Source organism: Phascolarctos cinereus, unplaced genomic scaffold (assembly GCF_003287225.1).
Source record: "Phascolarctos cinereus isolate Bilbo 61053 unplaced genomic scaffold, phaCin_HiC Scaffold_2;HRSCAF=192, whole genome shotgun sequence".
Lineage (NCBI taxonomy): Eukaryota > Metazoa > Chordata > Mammalia > Diprotodontia > Phascolarctidae > Phascolarctos > Phascolarctos cinereus.
In genome coordinates, this window is record NW_027555625.1 from 220,580,784 (window position 1) to 220,598,849 (window position 18,066).

Sequence of the window (18,066 nt, forward strand, 5' to 3'; positions counted from 1 at the left end):
TGAAGGAAAGATATAATTTTTATTATTAATAATTTATCCACTGGCTTTGTAAGACTTAAAAACTCTGATCATTGACTAATCATGACTTCAGGAAAATGATTTCATGTTTCCCACCTCTTGGCAAAGTGATGATAGACTAGAGTTGCATAATGAAAAATATATTTTTAGATATGGCCGATGTTTTAAATTTTCACTTGACAGTTCTTATTTGTAACAAAGAAAGGCTTCTTCTGTGGGATGGGAAGATGGTAGGTAGTGATAGTGATTAAAAAAAAAAAGGAGAAAAAACAAACGATAAGAAGAATGCTGGCCCCCAGGCCATCCTCCCTTCCCAAGGAGTTTAGTATCTGGCTCACCGTTTTCCTCTATTCTCCATCTCCTATGCTAATACTAGGGGACATCAATCACATGTTGGTACTCCATTCAACACCCTAATCAATGAACCTCCTTCCCCTCAGCCACATACAGGGATGGTCACACCCTAGACCTCACCATGACCCACAAGTGTTCCACTTTGAGCAAAAATGAACATTCCTCCATAACCTTTCATTCCTTCTCTCCTTATACCTTACTTCTAATCCTATTCATTTTCATGACCTCCAATCCTCCCTTAGTACCTTCTCAAGCTATTACCCCAGTTCTGACTTTACTTCTCTCCTTTTCCAATCTTGACCCTATAGTTAACTAGTTCAATTCCACATTGTTCTCTAGTTTTCAGTCCCTTGCTCCCTTTTCCTGTCACTGCTCATGTTTTGTCAAACCTCAATCCTGGATTATTTCCACCATTCAGTGCTTTAGCTCCTCCTCATCTGTTGCTGAACAGAGCTAGAGGAAATCACACAATCGAGCTGCCTAGGTCTACTATAAATTTACCCAAACTCAACTGGGCCTTGCTTTTATGCTCACCATGCTTTTATGATTCCCTGATTATCCCACTCCCCAGAGGTTGTTTGTTTTTCTTCTCTCCTCAAACTTCCCACACTTTTCTCCCCATCTGCAATTCTGCTGAAGGCTTCAACTTGTATTTTACTGGGGAGGAAAAAGAGGCCATTTGCTGTAAGCTCTTCTTCCCTTCCCTTCATCTTAGAATTCCTTGACATCCATCATTCCCCATTCTTTTCTTTTAGTCTGATAATGAAGTAGCTCTTCTCAATAATGCCAGCCCCTCTACATATACTTGATCCTGGAATTCCTTCATCTTACCCAGCAAACTGCCCCCTCAATCATCCCCTCTGTATAATCTTTAATCTCTCCCTCTCTGGTTTCTTCTTCCTGCCAACATATACATACCTATGTCTCACTTATCCTTAAAAAATCTTTACTAAATTCTTTCACTTCAAATTACCATACTATATATCTCTCTACCCTTTTCAGCCAAACTCTATACTCGCTTGCCTCCACCTCCTCGCAAATCTCATGCAATCTGACTTTCAGTTTATCACGACTAAAACTGCTCTTTTCAAAGATACTATAAGGTGTCTTAAATGCCAGTTCTAATGGCCTTTTCTCAGTCCTCATCCTACACCTATCTCTCTAGCATTTGATACTATTAACCCTCTCCTAGATACTCTCCTTTCTGGGTTTTTGACACTATTTTCTTCTGGTTCTCTCTGACCACTTCTCAAACTCCTTCACTAATTCATATCACACTCCTTTCCTCCTACAACTGTGGGTGTTTAATGGGAGCCTATCCATGGGAATAGAGAAGGAAAAAATTTTTTTCACTTCATCATCTGAGCAGCTCTAATTCTTGAGAGGCTGGAATGGAACCAGTCCTAAGGAACTACTGGCTTGGCTGCAATAAGGCAGCTGGGAAACTTGTTGGAGAGACTAGTCTATCGGTAAGTGTTACCTCCCACAGACAGCGCTCCTCTCCAGTCTTCTTCATGGTTCCCCATATACCTTTTCTCAGAAGAGGAGCTTTTTGCTGTTCAGTCATGTGTGACTTTGTGGCTCCATTTGGGGTTTTCTTTGCAAAGATACCAGAGTAGTTTTCCATTTCCTTCTCCAGCTCATTTTACAGATGAAGAATTGAGGCCAACAGGGTTAAGTGACTTGCCCAGGGTCACACGGCTAGTGTCTGAGGGCACATTTGAACTCAGGAAGGCCTAGTTCTAATCCACTGGGCCACCTAGCTGTCCAGGAGTGCTTTACCTAGGTGAGAAAAGGGGGATCGAGGGTTCTTTCTTCCTTCCACCATTGTGACTCGGCTTCCCTTTGGAAAGTTTTACCCTGAAGAAACCCAAAAGCCTGCAGTGGTCTCTCGGAGGCCCAGGAAAAGTCACTGGATGTGGAGTCTGGAGGCCTGCCGGCTTCAAACTGACTAGCAGTGTGACCTCAGGCAGCCCTCTTCCCCTCTGGACCTTGGTTTCCTCTTCTACAAAATGGGGCTAAGGTTAACTCCCCTAGTGACCCAGGACACATCCTTCCCCGAGCCAGGCCTCATCTGGGCCCGAGTTCCACCAGATGGCCTCGGACCTGACCATTTCAGCCAGGGCCAAAACCTCCCCAGGCAGCTCCTGCCCATCCAGAAGGATACTTTCGGGGGCCGGGCCCGACGACACCCCTGACCCGCCCCACCGCCCAAGAGGGGCAAAGCGCAGGGCCTCCGGGGCGGGGCTTTCCCCGAGCGGATGGGGCGGGCCTTGCACGGGAAGTCCCGTGCGGGTGAGCGGGAGCGGACTCGCAGAGACGGGCGGTATCTAAGGTGAGTTTGGTGCCACGTTTCCCCGCTTCTCGGGGAAGCACCCCGCGCACGCGCACCATGCACATGACGTCATCCCCATTGACCGTGAGTACGCAGAATGTCAGTTTCCCTCTCGCTCCGCTGCTCTGCCATTACTCTTGGGGAGGTTTCGGCCGGGCCCTTGAAAACTCCCGAGGCAGTGGCCGGGCTGCGAGTTGCGCGGGTCCGAATCCCGCCCCTGCCTCTGGCTCACTGTGTGATCTCGGGAAGATCACTCAACCTCACTAGGCTTCAGTTTCCCCATCTGTAAAGCGAAGAGGGTTGATTTCGTGAAGTCTGAGGTTCTGTCAGCCCTAAAGTCCAGTCCTCCCAGCTCTTAATGGCTAAGGAGCTCATTCCCTCCTGCCAAGAATGTGGAAGAAGGTGTCACTTTTAGGCCTGGTCCCCGCTTAGTGGGAAATGAGCTCCTTTTGGGCAGGGACCCTCACTTTCTCGTCACCCAGAGCCTAGCAGGAGCCTCATGCATGTTTACGGATTGTCCCCTTTCCGAGTGGGCACATCCCCCAGACCCCAGCAGGCCCTGGGAGGCACAGCTGTTCTCCCTGCCCTCAGGCTCCCAGAGGAGCTGCCTTTAGTGCAGGTGAAGATGCCAGAAGAGGAGGGGTGGATTTCATGGTCGAGCAGGAGGGTGTACAGGTAGTGACACAGAAGGCAGCTTGCTTCCCTAGGGAGAATACTGGATTTGGAGTCAGGACTCAAGCCCAAATTCCAGCTTTCCAGCTTGCTTGCTGGACAAGTCATTCTCTGGGGTTTGTTTTCTCATCTATGAAATGAAAGGGAGACCCATTCCAGTCCTAAAGCTATGCTCCCCGGCCCCACTATCCCCACAGGAGACATGATTCTCTGGCGGGCATACCAGCAAGTACTGGCTGCTCACCCATGGAAGGTACAGATTCTCACATCTGGTGAGTATTTTCCTGGGACTGACACTACAGTAGGCTGTATCCTTGGGGAGGAAACTGTAGATTCTCCTATCTCCCTCAAGTCCTGTTTGCCAACCAGCACAGGAGTGTCAGCAGGACAGATTCTCCTTACTCCTACCCACCATGATAAGGTGGTTCTACAAGTATGATAAGAACAAGATGCTCACGTTCCTTTTTTGGTTCATTCTCACCATAACTCCACTTTGGTGCCAAGGCTATACTTAATGGACTGAAGGGCAGCAGTACCTGTTAGTCCCTAGTACCTGCTCCTTCCTTCCTAGAGGGACAGATTCTCTTTCCCTTTATACTTTTCTTATCAAGATCCTTATTCCTCACAACTGAGAGTCCAGGCCAGGCCTGTCCTCAGGGGAGGTGAGGGTACAGGAAAAGCCATTCACGAGATGTGATTTGAAGAGGACTGAAAGGTCAACCTACTCAAGAAAATCGCCCACTCAGACCTGCTGTGGGGACCTGAGATTTCCTGTGCAGTCAGTCATTTCTGTAAAGAGGCAAATGTATCATCTGGAAAAAGGGCAATACAGTAACACTAGAGTCTATGAATGCCTTCCTTTAACAGATGAGCTATCCTTGGAGATTAGGTCATAGGGCTCAGAAAGGACCACATATAAGTAAGTTTTGTTGGTTGAAGGGACCTTGACCATAGTTCCAGACCACAGAGGTGTGCCTTGGAGTAGGGTTCTGGGCCATCCAAGACAACATTAAGGCAATGAGTCTAGATAGGGTCAGAGTATTGTTGAAAAGGAGGAGTAGAAGTTGGTGCTAATGGCCTTTTTCCTATTTACTACCATATCAATCCCAGAGTCTAAAATACGTGGCCCTGAGCAGCTGAGTTTTTCCCATCTCAACCCCCCCCCCATACTTCAGACTCCCCTGGGTCTTTACCCAGCCCACTGTGTCTGACCACCCCATGTCCTGTCCTCGGCGTGCCCGCCAGGGCAGTGACTCACCTGGGCTGAGTGTGTGTGGTGACTCATGCTGCACTGTGTGGCCATGATGGGAACTGACACGCTGGGCTCTGTGCCCGGCCAGCTTCTACATTTGTCCAGAGTTGGCAGCTGCCAGGAGGAAGGTCCCAGGGTGGACTTGGGGAGAAAAGAGGGATGACCCTTTTGCCTTTTCTTCTCACTCTCTGGGAGTGAGCCTGGAAAGTCTCTTCTGACCATAAATGAGAAGGTTGAGATTGTTTTGGGAAGAAAGTTGATAAGGTAGAGTAGAGTGAGTCCACCATACTTGGGGGCTCCCAGTTCTTGGACATCTGACCAGGATAGGATTGAGGACCAAAGCTCTTTCCACGTCTTGTTCTTTGCAGAAGCCAGTTGAGTTCCAGGACCTGTCTGGAGGGTTTTGTTCTGGGTCAAAGGTATTCCTAGACTCATTAGATCCCCTCCAGAATACCCTAGTTCCCAGAAAGTCCTTCAGTTTTCCATAGGCTAGCCCCACATTCCAGGAATAGTATTCAAAGTGGACCAAACTATGGACACAAGAGAGGAGGGCTCAGCCCTCTGTGCTGTTTTCTTTTCTGGGCATTAATGACCTAGAACCCATTGATATTATTATTATTATTATTAATAACAGGTGACATTTCCATAATGTGTGGTTTGCACAGCATTTTACATGTATTCTCATTTGATCTTCACAACAAAACTGAGGTAGTTACTACTGGCATTATCATTATTTTGTAAACAAGAAAACTGAGGCTCAGAGATTTAGTGACTTGATCAGTTATATAGCTACTAAATGTCAGAAGTAGAATTCGAATACAGGTCTCTCTTAACTCTTGAATAAGCCTATTGTTCTCCTCATTGTACCACATTCTCCCTGACCTACTGTGCTGCCACATAGAACATACCAGGAGTGAACCCTGCCCCTGGGTAAGTGTCTGGTCCAGTCCCACAAGCTCTTGGCATTAGATTTGACTTTTGCCATGTCTGAGGATGGTTTTGCACTTCCTCCTACAACCTAGAGGTTCAAAGAATTGCCTAGAACAGAGAGGTTGAGTGGTTTGTCACTCCTGCAGTCCATATGACAGTGGGACTTGATTCCAGGTCTTCCCACATTTAAGACCAGTTCTCTGTTCATGACAACTTGCTGCCTCTAATACAAATGCAGATATATGCAATAAAAAAAAAAAAGGAAGTAGTTTCCTGGAAGTACTATCAACTGAGGGGATTAGAAAAGTGCTTCTAACCCTGCGGATCCTGGAGAAACTGAGTCAGACTTATCCTTTCCTTTTGTAGAGGCTGTGTCAGACAGTGGTCCCAGGCATTCTGGGCCTGCCATAGATAGGTGTTAAACTCCCCTGGGAACACTGGAACTAACTCACTTTCCCCAGGAAGGGAAGCAAAGTGTAGTGGGAAGAGACTTGGACATAAAAGAACTGTGTGGTAGTCTCAGTTCTTTCTTTTGTTAGCTGTATAAAAGCCTTCACTTCTCTGAATGTCAGCTTCGTCATAAGTAAAGTGAGAGGCCCAGCTGATCTAGCATTCCCTCCACTTTAACATGCTGTGATTCTTTGGGCTATGCTCTCTGTGACAGTAGAAGAAGTAAAGATGTTAGCTCAGAGAGAACCTTGGTTCTCAGAATCTCCAATCTCAGGGTTGGAAGGGACCTCAGAGGTTACTTACTCCAATAGCTGAGCAGTAATCTTCTCCACAATGTCCCCAAGAAACTGTCCCCCAGTTCAGATCCTAGGGGTTGCTACTTACAGCCTGTGTGCCCTTGGGCAAGTCACTTCTGTAAATGAAGGGGGCTGTAAATCTTTAAGGACCCTTCCATTTCTAAGTCTTATGATTCTAAGAACCCTCCTAACCTCCCAGGACTGATCCAGACCCCAAATCCTAGGATTCAGCTTCCGCTGGTCTAGACTTGGACACCATAAACTGCAAAGCTGCCCCACAAACCCTTCTTTTCTTTTCCTTTCAGAAGGGCAGTAGGTGGCTGGGGCAGGCGGCTGTAGCCCTTAGAGCTCTAAGGGTACCCTTCTTCCTGAAACATGGAAGATAAGTCCTTTCTTGTTCCTTTCCTCCCCTCCCCAATCCTTGCGGTCCTGTGGTTCCAGCTCATCCTGGGCTTCTTGCCAGCCCAAGCCCCCACCTTGACACTGTTTAATCTCCTGAGAGGCCCCTGGGGAGGAGAGGGGGGAGCCGGGTGAGTCGGCAGCACCGGTGGCTGTGTCCCACCGAGGGCTCCTGCTTTTCAAGGACATGTTTCCTATTTTCAGTCATCTGAGGAGCTGTCTCCAGCCTCCTTTCTTTTTCTCATTTACTTCTATCTGTTTACCTCCCAACCCACTAATAAAATTTCACTTTTCTTTCTCCAGCCTTCCTTTTGGTCCCTGACTTGTGGTCAATCCATGGGAGGCAAGGAGGGCCCACACCCTTTACAGGATCTCTTGAATTGCTTCTCTGGGTGTATGTGTGGGGGAGAGACTTGGGACTGCCACAGGGGGTTCTGGATGGACCAGTGCCCTAGGACTGGTTCTCCTTTCTCCCCTCTCTCCTTCCTCCCCACTCCCATACTGGCTGTGCTAGAGAGTGACAGCATCAGAACCTGGCCCCAGTCCAGAAAGATGACGTCATTGCCTGCACCAGCTATCTGCCCAGTGGGCTCAGTGCCCAGCGATGCTTAGGGGCTTCTCAACCTAGCTACCTTGTTGCTTTATGAAGAGTCATCAGGTTAATGGTGCCACCCTCTACCCCTCCACTCCCTGGACCTCTAGAAAGAGCTTCAGATTAGGTGAGGGTGGTAAAAATGGTCCTAGGATCTGCACCCAAACACATAGATCCTGAAGGACCTCCAGGAAGCTGGGGCAGTTTTGGAGTTTGAATCTGTTCAGTTCAAGTCAGCTTGCATTTTTTGAGCACTTGTTGAATAGTTCTGCCTTCAAGGAGCTTGTTGGGGTGAAAGAACATGTGCATGAGTCAGTACATACATATTGGAATAGGGACTGGACCTTTGTTGTCATTGGTGCATAGAACTTCCTTTACCAGTGCAGATCAGCACTTCTTCCTACAACCTAGAGGTTCAAAGAATTGCCTAGAACAGAGAGGTTGAGTGGCTTGTCACTCCAGCAGTCTGTATCACAGTGGGACTTGATCCCAGGTCTTCCCTGACCTGTTAGTTTTCTGTTCACAACAACTTGCTGCCTCTAATACAAATGCAGATATATGCAAAAGAAATAGGAATTAATTTCCAGGAGAGCATTAACAACTGAGAGGATTAGAAAAGGCTTCCTCAAGGAAGTGGCACCTGAGCTGTGCCTTGTTAAGGGGTGGAGGAGAAGAAGGCAAACATTACAGGCGGGGGACAACGTGTGCAAAAGCATGGGATGTTGTGAAGAAGGAAGAATCTACTGGCCATTTGGGCTTGAAACAGAGTGGGAAAGGGATAATGATATGAGATAGCTCTAGAAAGACATGTTGGAGCCAGATTACAGAGAACTTTAAATGTCACACTAAGTTTGTATTTTATCTTAAAGGCAATAGGAGCCACTACAGGGAAATGATGTGGTCAGATCTGTATTTTAAGAATATCAGTTTGACAGGTAGAGAATATAGCTGGGAAGGGATCTCAACCCAGATATTGGGCCGACATTGGGCCATGGTGTTTGTATTCCCGAGTTTCCCCTTCCTTTCAACTCAAGGCAATGCTCAGGCCTTTACACCAAGGTCCCTCAGGACACCTGGTCTGAGGTAAAGTCCTTGCTTACCTCATTCTCTGCACATCCCTTCAATTGCCACAAAGCCAATTCAAATTGGGAATCAGACCTGGAGTGGTTCTAGTTTCAGAAGCCTACTCCCTACTCCCACATGAAAAAGGAAGCCCAGGGTTCACTTCAGTCTGAAGCAGAACAAAATTATTAGTGCATGAGGACGGAGAACATGACTTATACAAACTTTATATCTCCCCATCACCAGTGTCCGTCACAGGTTCTCTCTATAGTCGATTCTCAGTAAAAATATATGAAATTGTCTTTGTTGAAAACTGCCCTAGGTAGGCATGCTGGAGAAAGCTTCATCTCCCACCGTGGCATCTTGCCGGCCCATCATTTACCAAGAAAATGAGGCTGGGGGGCAGGGTCCTGAGCTCTAAATTAATGTGTCTCTTGCTTCCCTGCCCTGTGTACGTACTAAGGACAGTGAGTCCGAAGACCAGGATCCAAAAGACTTGAGTTCTAGCCCCAGCTCTTCCCTTACCCTGTTGTGTGACCTTTTTGGCAAATCATCTGTCTTCTCTGTTGCCTCAGTTTCCTCACCTGCCAAAAAAAGAGGTCTGTCTGTATCTCATAGGGTCACTGGTGGGGTGGGATGTCAAATGAGATGGAAGTAAGAGTTTTTGAAAAGAAAGAGTCCTATATCACAAGGTGGTATTATTCTGGGCCAAAGTCTTTGGGGTTTATGTGGTCCGGTGGGAGCTCAGCAGAGTCACTCAGACACTGCTGCAGGTGAGAGACAATGGGGCTGATGTTTCTGCCTGCCAGCCTCACAGGGTCTGGGGATTTGAGCTCTGCTTGAGCCTCCTAGGGCCTTTTATTTGCCTTCAGTGGTCTCTCATGTGAAGGCAGCATATGACCCTACCTCCTTTTCTTCCCTCCCAATTACTTGCCTCTTAATAGGTGCTACTTTCTTTTTTACATATTATTTTGTTTTTTCAATTAACAAAAATTTATTTTCTTTCAATCCCATTTCCTCTACTCATTAAAAGAAAAAAAAGAGGGGAAAAAAGCTCTTATAACAGATATGTGTAGCTAAAAACAAATTCCTGCATTGGCCGTGTCAAAAAAAAAAAAAGTCTTATTTTGTACCCTGAGCCCATCACCTCTCTGTCAGCTGGGGACTGGGTGCTCTTCTTTTCTTCCTATATATTCATAGCTAGAGTCACTCCCTCTGAGTGGATGCAGAAAGAAACAGGCACATGATAGAATGGAAATCCAGCATAGCAGAGCTCAGCAAGCTTCTGGGGCCCCTTCTCTCCCTATACCACAGCCCTCTGGACTAGTTAGAATCTTCCACTTCCATTTTTGGGTCTGATAGAGACCCGGAATATGTGTGTGCATGGAGATATTATTGGGGGGACAGGGAATATAGTTCCCTTAAGGAAAACTGGTCATTTAAGTCACTTTGCTCTTGCTGTGGGGAGAATAACTCCACCCTTTTGGGACTAAGATGAATGAGGCAGTGGCCAGGCTGCTGGGCTCCCCTGGAAGAGGGCCTGGGACTGCTTCGTGGCTGAGAGTGCCAGCAAACCTGACTAACCTCTTCCAGCTCCTAGCCTTACCCAGTTGGCTGTTGGTTACTGCTTGTCCACTTCTCAGGGCACGACGTGGGAGTTGGGAAAAGAGCTGAGCACACTGGTTGTGTGAGCCAGAAGGGTGATCTTGCAGCCAGCATGGACGTCAGAGCCAGCCAGGATACACGTTGGGGTGGAAGGATGTGTTTGTCCAGTTCTAATTGAGGGCACAGGGACGCTGTTGAGGTGCTGCAGGCGGGTGCTTTCATTACTCAGCAAGACAGAAGAAACCTGGAGATTATGCTGGTCACTTCACACAGAGGCTTCTGTATATGTTTGTGCACTCACACATTGTGTGCACATACACTCACACGAGAGCCCATCACGGCCCACTGGGCACTCAGTCAATATTAATGATGTCTGTCTGAGGACCTGTTTGAGAGTATCTGTGACTGCATGGGGCTATGTATCAGTGGGCTCCACAGGGACCCTTTTCCCTCTGGCTTTTGTCACTGCTGGATTCTCCCTTCAAGGCCTCTGAGGAAATGTGGGACTGTGATGTGAGGTTGTTTGTGGCTATCTACAAGCCAGAGGAAGACAAGGTCTGTTCTTTCTAACTTCCTCACCAGCTCATCTGCCCTCTTTGCAGCACCTGAGTGTTTCTGGAAGTGACCTATTCATTTTGTTCCCCATAGATCATAGGCCATAGATCTAGGACTGATGAGAGTCCATTGCATTTAACTTCCTGATTTTTAAAGCTAAGAAAAATGAGGCCTAGAGGAATTGAGTGACTTGTCAGAGGTCATACAGCTAGCAAGTGTCAGAGGTAAGATTTGTACCAGGTCCTTTTATTCCAGAGGCAGGGTTCTTTGCACTGTACCATGCTGCCTCCATGCAGACTATGATACTTGGTGAAAAGAAGGATTTTGGTTAGAGCCAGGAATCAAAATTAGAATTCCTGGTCCTAGTCATGCCCTATCTACAGTATCTTTCTCCATGTCCTAGCTGCATTTGAGGTTCTCATATCAGCAGCTGGTGGGGCCTTTGCTTACTCTCACGATCACCTCAGAGCTCTTGAAATAGAAAGGATTTCCTGCCCTATTTGGAGGATCTTGATGGGCCCTGTTTACAGTCCCCTCATCTCAAGAATTAACTGTAAAAACACAGCTACCCTTGTGACAGTCCTTGGAGACAGGGAAAGCTTCCAGGAACTGAGAAGGACCCTCAGTTGCTAAAAAATAGGATGCCTCCCCCCCCCGACCTATGGATAAAGAAGGTCAAGGCAGTGATTGCCAAAACCTTATACTTAGTAGATTTTACCCCATCTTTCAGAAAACTTTGCTTTCCCTTGGATTTCTGACAAGGCAACCTGACGATGTCTTCTACTTCCAGGGTCCCTGATGGGGATAGGTGACATCATCTCTCAGCAGCTGATAGAGAAACGGAGTTTAGAGAAGTACGAGGTCCACAGGACCCTAACCATGGCTTTTATAGGCTGCAGCTTTGTGGTGAGTCACACCTATAGTTGGCTGGATGATGATTTGGACAGTGGACCCAGATCTCCATCTTCCCTTGTACTCTCCAGGCTCTTGACCTCCATCTCTTTATGCCCATAATCCCCAGTCTCCCTCTCCTTGCCCTCAGTTATTTCCTCTATGATGTGATTTCCTACCTTTTGAGGGAAACAATATTAGTATTTGCTAGCTAGAGTTTCCCTTTTTTTGCTTCTCCTTCTGTCCTGGATTTGCGTTCAGGGCCCTGTGGTAGGTGGCTGGTACAAGGTTTTGGACCGACTAATCCCTGGCAACACCAGGATGGATGCACTGAAGAAGATGGTGGTGGATCAGGTGAGCAGAGGGGAAGTGAGGAAGGGAAGAGCAACAGTGGATCAGAAGGGGCTGTGATTATATGAATCTGTGTCTGTAGAGAAGGAATGTACTCTTTGACAGATAAGCATTAGAGCTCTAACATATTCTCTTCTTCCTGTTCTCTCTTCTCAGGGGGCCTTTGCCCCATGTTTTTTGGGGTGCTTGCTTCCACTGATTGGTACACTTGATGGACTGTCAGCCAAGGATAACTGGGCCAGACTGCGACGGGTGAGGATGGAGTCTCAGGATTTGATTGGGTATACAGGTGGATCTGGGGGATTCCCAAAGGAACATAGTAGAATTCAAGCAAATTAGGAATGTTGGAAGTTCAGAGACTTAACAGGTGGTTTGAGTCCAGTGATAGGGAAAAGGGCAGTTGTTGCATGTTTGCTGAGCACCAAGAAGTCCCATTCATTGAAAACCAGTCAATTATTACGTGTCTTCAGTGTGTAGAGAACTGTGGTTGGTCCTGGCAGAGAGTCACAGATAATTAAGACTTGTCCCCGCTCTCACGTAGTCAATGGAAGAGAGTGGAAAAGGCTATGATGCCAAGAGGAGGGAGTGTAAGACTTAACCTTTTCCTTACTTGTTTCTTCAGGATTACTCTGATGCCCTCATCACCAACTACTATGTAAGAGACAAATCAGTCATTCTCCTTAAGGCTGTGGAAAGCCCTGGGCTTTGGGCCTTCTCTGGATTGGATCTTCGCTGGGGATGACTTGGGGGCCTGAGCAAGTTACCTATTGGACTGGATTCACATGCCCAGGGGTTGGGATGGGTCTGATGAAGGCTCTTTGAATGGGGGCCAGAAAATACTGTTCCTAGATAAGACAGTGGTATAACTTCTTCCTTATCATCATTATTATTATTATTGTTGTTTTTTTGCAGATCTGGCCTACTGTGCAGTTGGCCAACTTCTACCTTATTCCCCTTATCTACAGGTAGGGAAAAAACCCACTGATACTCTCCCAGAATATTTCAGGTTAAAAAATACAAGTCTGAAAGCTGTGTGATGCTCATTCCATCTTTAAATCCCTCAGCCCTCCAAACCCAAAATCTTCTGCCCATAAATCAAGGCTCTTCATATTCCTTTGTGCTGTAGTCAGAACCTCTCACCCCTCACAAAGTCCTCTTCAGTCTGCCCTCTGAATCTCATACAGAATTCCAAAAAAGATCCCACTTCCACGGTCCTTTTTCCTGTCCCATATGAATCCTTTCCCTCTGATGCCATGCCATTGCTAGAGGGACAGAGTCCAGGCTGCTACAGCCTAGGTTAAGCAGACAGGTAAGGCAGGAAGCCAGGTAGGATATGTCAGTTCAGTCAAAGAGAAAACATTTTACTACCCTTCAATAAAACTGGTGGATATTGTACTATTTGGTTTTGAAGCCTCAAGAAGGTTATAAGGTAATCAGAGAAAGGCAAATAAAATAGTTGAGGGGAGAGAGGCGATCTTAGAATTGGAACTCTAGTCTGGAAAGGGTGAAGCTAAGAGAAGATAATCTAAAGGCAAAAAAACCACATGTACCATAGATGTGGTGAACATGGACTTCCCCAAATCCTGAAATGTTAGAATGAGGGGAAACCCTTTGAAATGCCAGTATGGCAAATGTATAGCTAATAAAAGGAAATACCACCTCATGAAGCAGGTAATAAACTTAAGGAACTCACTACCCCAAGAGTTGGTACAGGCAGGAAATAGAAACATTCAGAAAACATTTGGATATATGCCTGAATGAAAGCCATAAATGGTTACTGAGAGAAACTGAGCTATTCTCCACCTTTAAAAGTAATATTGGGAAGGACAACCATACTCTTCTATGGTAAAGCCCTTGGGACCCTGTTGGTGCCCCAGAACACTGACTTGGGTAAACCAGGGTTCTGACCCAGTACAATCATTACTATTTTAAGGGGGGAAAGGGTTAGGGGAAGACTTGGGTGGTAAGATGAGGTTATAAATCCTGCCAGTTTCCTGTGGGAGAAAATTTCTCTTTTCTGCTTTTTTCTCTCCCTCTTCTCCATCTTTCTTTCCCCCCATTGCTCTTCTCCTTTGTCTTTCTCATCTCTGTCCCCACCCCCTTCCTCCTGTTCTCAATGATGCTTTTCCTGTTCCTCAGGTTGGCTTTTGTCCAGTGCGTTTCTGTTGTCTGGAACACCTACCTATCCTGGAAGTCACATCAGGCCTGAGTCCTCCTCTCCTCATGTCCCCCTACATTGGAGCTGTACCTCTTGACCCTGGGATGGGTTCAGATGTCTTCAGAGCACTCCCAGACAGTTTTTAGGATGCCAAGCCACTGGACAGAAAGGACTTCTGGGATGGGACACTGAAATGAATCAACGCCCCCCCCCGCCCCATGAAATGTAAATAGTACAGCCTTGCAAGTAGTTTTAGAAAATGAAAACTGATGTGTTTTACTTCCCTTGTTACCATTATGTGCAGTCTTTGCCTAATTCTCTGCTCATCTTTTCCTAACCTATCCTTCTTCAAGTTTGGCTAGACCCTTAATTCACCCTAGACCTTTACAGACAGCTCTGCCTTAACTAAATGGCGGTGATAATTGATGTGGTTTGTGGCTCTAGACACAGAATACAGTTCCAACAGAGAGTCAAAGATTTGTGATGCTGTTTGGTAGTTCACCCCAACCTTTCCTACTCCCTGACTGAGGGAAAAATTCAGTCAGCTCTGAAGCCAGAGCGAAGCACCTATCCCTCTTTTTCCACCCTTCTTCCCTCACTTAAGAATAAAAGAATCAGCTAGGCTAGACCACTGGATAATTCCTCTTTGTGTAACTACCATCTGCCCAGAGTAATGGAGTCAACAGAATGTGCCGTTTTTGGTCTGGGAATTTCTGGGGACCAGAGACTATCTGCTTTTAAATCCTTAATTAAAAGACCCTGGACTTTTAAATTTCAGGATCTAAACAGAAGTGCAAATGGTAGGGAACCTTTAGGAAAAGAGAATTAGCTCAGTGGATTAATTTGGTCCCTTTTGCCCGTGAGGACAGCCTTTGGACCCAGTCTCTGGCTGCAGAGCTAGAAGCGCAGGCTGTCGGGGTTGTGTGCCAACTATATAGTCCTCTTTCTTCCTCTCAGTCTAGAATTCAGATCCCTCTTGCTGAAATGGGCTGAAAAAGAGCTGTAGTCAGAACCACGGACAGCTCCACATTTTGACTTTGGTCAGCTTCGGCTTTCCCTTCTCGGTAAGGAAAATTTTCCCCAGGAAGTTGAGATTTCCACTAGGGAGGAGGGTGCTGGAAAGACAAGATGCTGTAGACTGAATTGAAAACGGTGCGAGGTCTTCCTGGGTCCTTTGGTCCAAGCCAGGACTGCCCACGTCCGGGCCCATCTGGAACTGATGTTATCCGTAACAACTCCAAGCACCATCCCTGGCGCTTGCCCCTAGAGGTAGCAGGCTGTATTCCATTCCCGGGGTCTTGTCCCTGGGGGGGAGTTCAGCTCCTCACCCCTGCCGCTCTTAGAGCTGTGATTCTGTCAGTTCATCTACAATCAGTGCATGTCCTTCGCTGACGTCAATCGGAGCTGCCCCGTCCCTATATAAATCTGGCAGCAGCCCCGGGACACTCCCCGAGTTCTCCAGGCACTGGCAACCGGCCCCGTGCTCCCAGACTCCGGTTCGGTTGGGACAGTGACTGAAGCTCTGCTACACCCCCGCGGCAACACACTCGGAGAAACCCGTGAGTGGTTCGTTCTGAGCGCACCCGCTCCCCTAGCTGAGCGCCCTCCCGGACCAGCCCTTTCTTGCTTGCTCCCCCAGCTGCTTTGCTGGGTAACTAGTCCCCTTTCCGGGCGGGCTGGGAGGTGGGATGGGTCCATCGCGGGACGTGTCCCAGATCTCTCATCTCCAAGCAAAGAGAAAAGGGTGGCTGGGGTGTGCGCCTAGCTTCAGCGGCTGTCGGGGCACGTGGTGGAATTGGTCTGGCAGGCACGTGGTGTCCAAGGTTGGAATGGGTGGGAATGTGCTGGGGTAGAAGTGACCAAAAGCCTGGGGCAGCCTTGGACCCGCCGCCCCCCTCAACCCCCACACCAGCCCGTCTTCCGCGCGCCCTACCCCTTCCCTTGTATGTGTGCCTCCCAGGGCCCGGCAGCGGCGGCACCAACACCATGAGGTGGCCAAGGCGCACCGCTCTGTTGGCAGCATTGCTGCTTCTCTTAGTCCAGCTGCGCCCGGGCAGCGGCGGACGGGGTACTCTGGAGGCGATGTCCCCCAGGGACAAAGGTCTGGATCGGAGTTTGCGGTGGAGTCCCAGGAACCAGGCCGGGGGAGCCCGTGCCCTCCTCCTCCTCCTGACCGAGCGTTTCCCGCGTTTGGCCTCTGGGACAGGCACCCTGTCCTCACCCGTGAGCTATCGGTCCAAGCCCAAACGGGACGAACCTTCTCTCTCCATCGACCTGACCTTCCATCTGCTGCGGACCCTGCTGGAACTGGCACGGACGCAGAGCCAGAGGGAGCGCGCTGAGCAGAACCGGCTCATCTTCGACTCGGTGGGCAAGTGAACCCGGGCTGGCCAGCCTTGTTCTGCCGCCTTGGACCAAGAGGCGGCATTGGGGGGCCAGTCCTGGAAGCCCCCCGGAACTGTGCGGGGCGTGGCCCAGTTCGGCTCCCTACTGCGGACGGTGTTTCTGTTTTCTAATAAAAGCGATGAAGAGTCGGTGTCTCCCGCTTTGGCGCGGGGCTGGGGCTGGAGCGGAGGGGGACACAGAGCTGAGACCCTGGACCAGGTCACTCTATAGGGCCAAACCCAATCCCTTTCTGTGGAACCTCACCCGACTAGCCTAGATTAAGGGGAAGAGGGAATAGATCCTTCTCCGGACTCTCAGAAAACGGTTACAAATCCATTTCTCACTCCCCAGATCCCTCTGAAAGCTGAACGCTCAGGGTTTTCGGGGCTGCCATTCCATCTACAAACCCCTCCGCTTCCCTCCAGTTGTTTCCCAAGCCAAATCTGAGGAGACAGTGACCCGCTGCCCCCCTCCCCTTGTCTCCGGCTAAGGTTTGACCTCGGTAGAGCTTTCTACTTCACTAGGTGAAGGACCCCAAATAGATCAGGGACGGTGAGGGGGCGAGACTGCAGTTAACCTAACCCAGTTAACCCTCTGGGAATGGGGAGAAGAGAGAGCGCGCACGGGGCTGGGGCCTAGACACCCGGCCACGAGGCCACAGGGACAGAAGGAGAGAATTCGGAGCACATAAGGCAATCGCATCCTTTATTTTGAGCCTCAGGGCAGCCGAAGACTCGTTCTCTCCCTGTGTCTTCTGAGTTATTCTTACGTGCCTTCAGGAACCTAGAAGGTTTTCTTAAGACGAAATCAGTGCAGACCTGTTGGGAGGGAAAGACTCAGTGGGTGGGCGAATTAAAGAGGTGCTAAGAGGACCCCAGAGGGTGCATCTAATTCCGCTTAGACCATAAGCTACTGAGCCTCCCTCTGGTTCAGTGCCTGAACAGCATCTCCTACAACCAGCCCTTAGGAAAAGGCAGGGAGAGGGAAAAGATAGGGCAGACACTACTCTTCAGAAACTCAGGGCTCTGGAGGGAATATAGGAGTCCAAGAGAGGCACTTGGATACTTCCGTAGTACCCTGGCTTCCCTGGGTACCTTAGCTCTGTGGCTGATGGAAATCAGGTGAGAAGAGCCAATCCACCTTCTACGCTAGCCCTGACTCATTATTATTTTCAATGGGTCAGTCTTTCGAAAGGCATCTCCACAACCTAGTAGGGCTCACTTACCCTCCGAAGCCTCCTGTCTCTCTTCCTCAGCCCCGGCACTGACATCCTCCCCTTCCAGCACCAACTCCTCTTCTTCTTCCTCCCCAGAACCCCCTGGGGCAAATATAAAAATCTGATTACATAGGCTTAGACCCCATCATCCTGAACCCTCAGTTCCCTCATGTCCCTTAATTACCCCCAAATCCAACTGTGCAATATGATACAGGAGGTGCAGGACCACCTCTATCTATAGTCAGAGAACCTGGGTTCAAATCCTATTTCTGAACACTACTTGTGCAACCTTGAGCAATTCAATTCACCTTACTGGGACTTGGTTTCCTTACCTGTAAAATGAGGGAAGGGGTTGGACCGGATGACCTTAAAGGTCCCTTCTAGTTCTAGAGTTATCCTATGATTCTGGTTCTGCTATCTGTGTGACTTTGGATGAGTCACAACATCTCTGGGCTTCAATTTCCTGAACGGAAAATAAGGGAGTGGGAATGGATGACCTGGAAGGTCCCTTCTCTCTCTAAATCTATGAACATAATGCAGTTAAT

General features: G+C 48.3%; 3 protein-coding genes across 7 annotated transcripts in view; 2 read left to right on the forward strand and 1 right to left on the reverse strand.

The window, feature by feature from the left end:
• Nucleotides 1-2,615: 2,615 nt before the first annotated feature.
• On the forward strand, nt 2,616-14,548 carry MPV17 (mitochondrial inner membrane protein MPV17). 4 transcript variants are annotated; one of them, XM_020983828.2, is made up of 8 exons: nt 2,616-2,707; nt 3,577-3,651; nt 11,311-11,426; nt 11,673-11,765; nt 11,919-12,014; nt 12,385-12,417; nt 12,675-12,727; nt 13,902-14,548. In XM_020983828.2, the coding sequence occupies exons 2-8, from the start codon at nt 3,582-3,584 to the stop codon at nt 13,969-13,971; spliced, it is 531 nt and encodes a 176-aa protein (XP_020839487.1). In that variant the 5' UTR covers nt 2,616-2,707; nt 3,577-3,581; the 3' UTR covers nt 13,972-14,548. The 4 variants fall into 4 exon arrangements, with proteins under 4 accessions (XP_020839487.1, XP_020839490.1, XP_020839488.1 ...); XM_020983829.1 differs by lacking the exon at nt 2,616-2,707 and adding an exon at nt 2,709-2,791; XM_020983830.2 differs by lacking the exon at nt 2,616-2,707 and adding an exon at nt 2,782-2,806.
• Nucleotides 14,549-14,647: 99 nt separating this feature from the next.
• On the forward strand, nt 14,648-16,453 carry UCN (urocortin). 2 transcript variants are annotated; one of them, XM_020983833.2, is made up of 2 exons: nt 14,648-15,479; nt 15,881-16,453. In XM_020983833.2, exon 2 carries the CDS (start codon nt 15,907-15,909, stop codon nt 16,297-16,299), a length of 393 nt encoding a protein of 130 aa, XP_020839492.1. In that variant the 5' UTR covers nt 14,648-15,479; nt 15,881-15,906; the 3' UTR covers nt 16,300-16,453. The 2 variants fall into 2 exon arrangements, with proteins under 2 accessions (XP_020839492.1, XP_078005922.1); XM_078149796.1 differs by having other exon boundaries at nt 14,648-16,453.
• Nucleotides 16,454-16,993: 540 nt separating this feature from the next.
• The window catches only part of TRIM54 (tripartite motif containing 54), a 30,440-nt gene continuing 29,367 nt past the window's right edge, over nt 16,994-18,066 (reverse strand). Inside the window, exons 8-9 of the mRNA XM_020983727.2 lie at nt 17,531-17,623; nt 16,994-17,123 (exon numbers count right to left, since the gene is read on the reverse strand). Of these exons, the coding sequence (XP_020839386.1) occupies nt 17,113-17,123; nt 17,531-17,623 (104 nt within the window). The 3' untranslated portion in view covers nt 16,994-17,112. The remainder of the gene's footprint in view (nt 17,124-17,530; nt 17,624-18,066) is intronic.

What these genes read in the sequence shown, in the direction of transcription:
- UCN (XM_078149796.1), top strand. Translation starts at nt 15,760, where the DNA reads ATGTGCTGGGGTAGAAGTGACCAAAAGCCTGGGGCAGCCTTGGACCCG.
- MPV17 (XM_020983828.2), top strand. Translation starts at nt 3,582, where the DNA reads ATGATTCTCTGGCGGGCATACCAGCAAGTACTGGCTGCTCACCCATGG. An exon ending in AGAAGATGGTGGTGGATCAG is followed by an intron (nt 11,766 to 11,918) that starts GTGAGCAGAGGG and finishes CTCTCTTCTCAG; the next exon opens with GGGGCCTTTGCCCCATGTTT. An exon ending in CTTATTCCCCTTATCTACAG is followed by an intron (nt 12,728 to 13,901) that starts GTAGGGAAAAAA and finishes CCTGTTCCTCAG; the next exon opens with GTTGGCTTTTGTCCAGTGCG.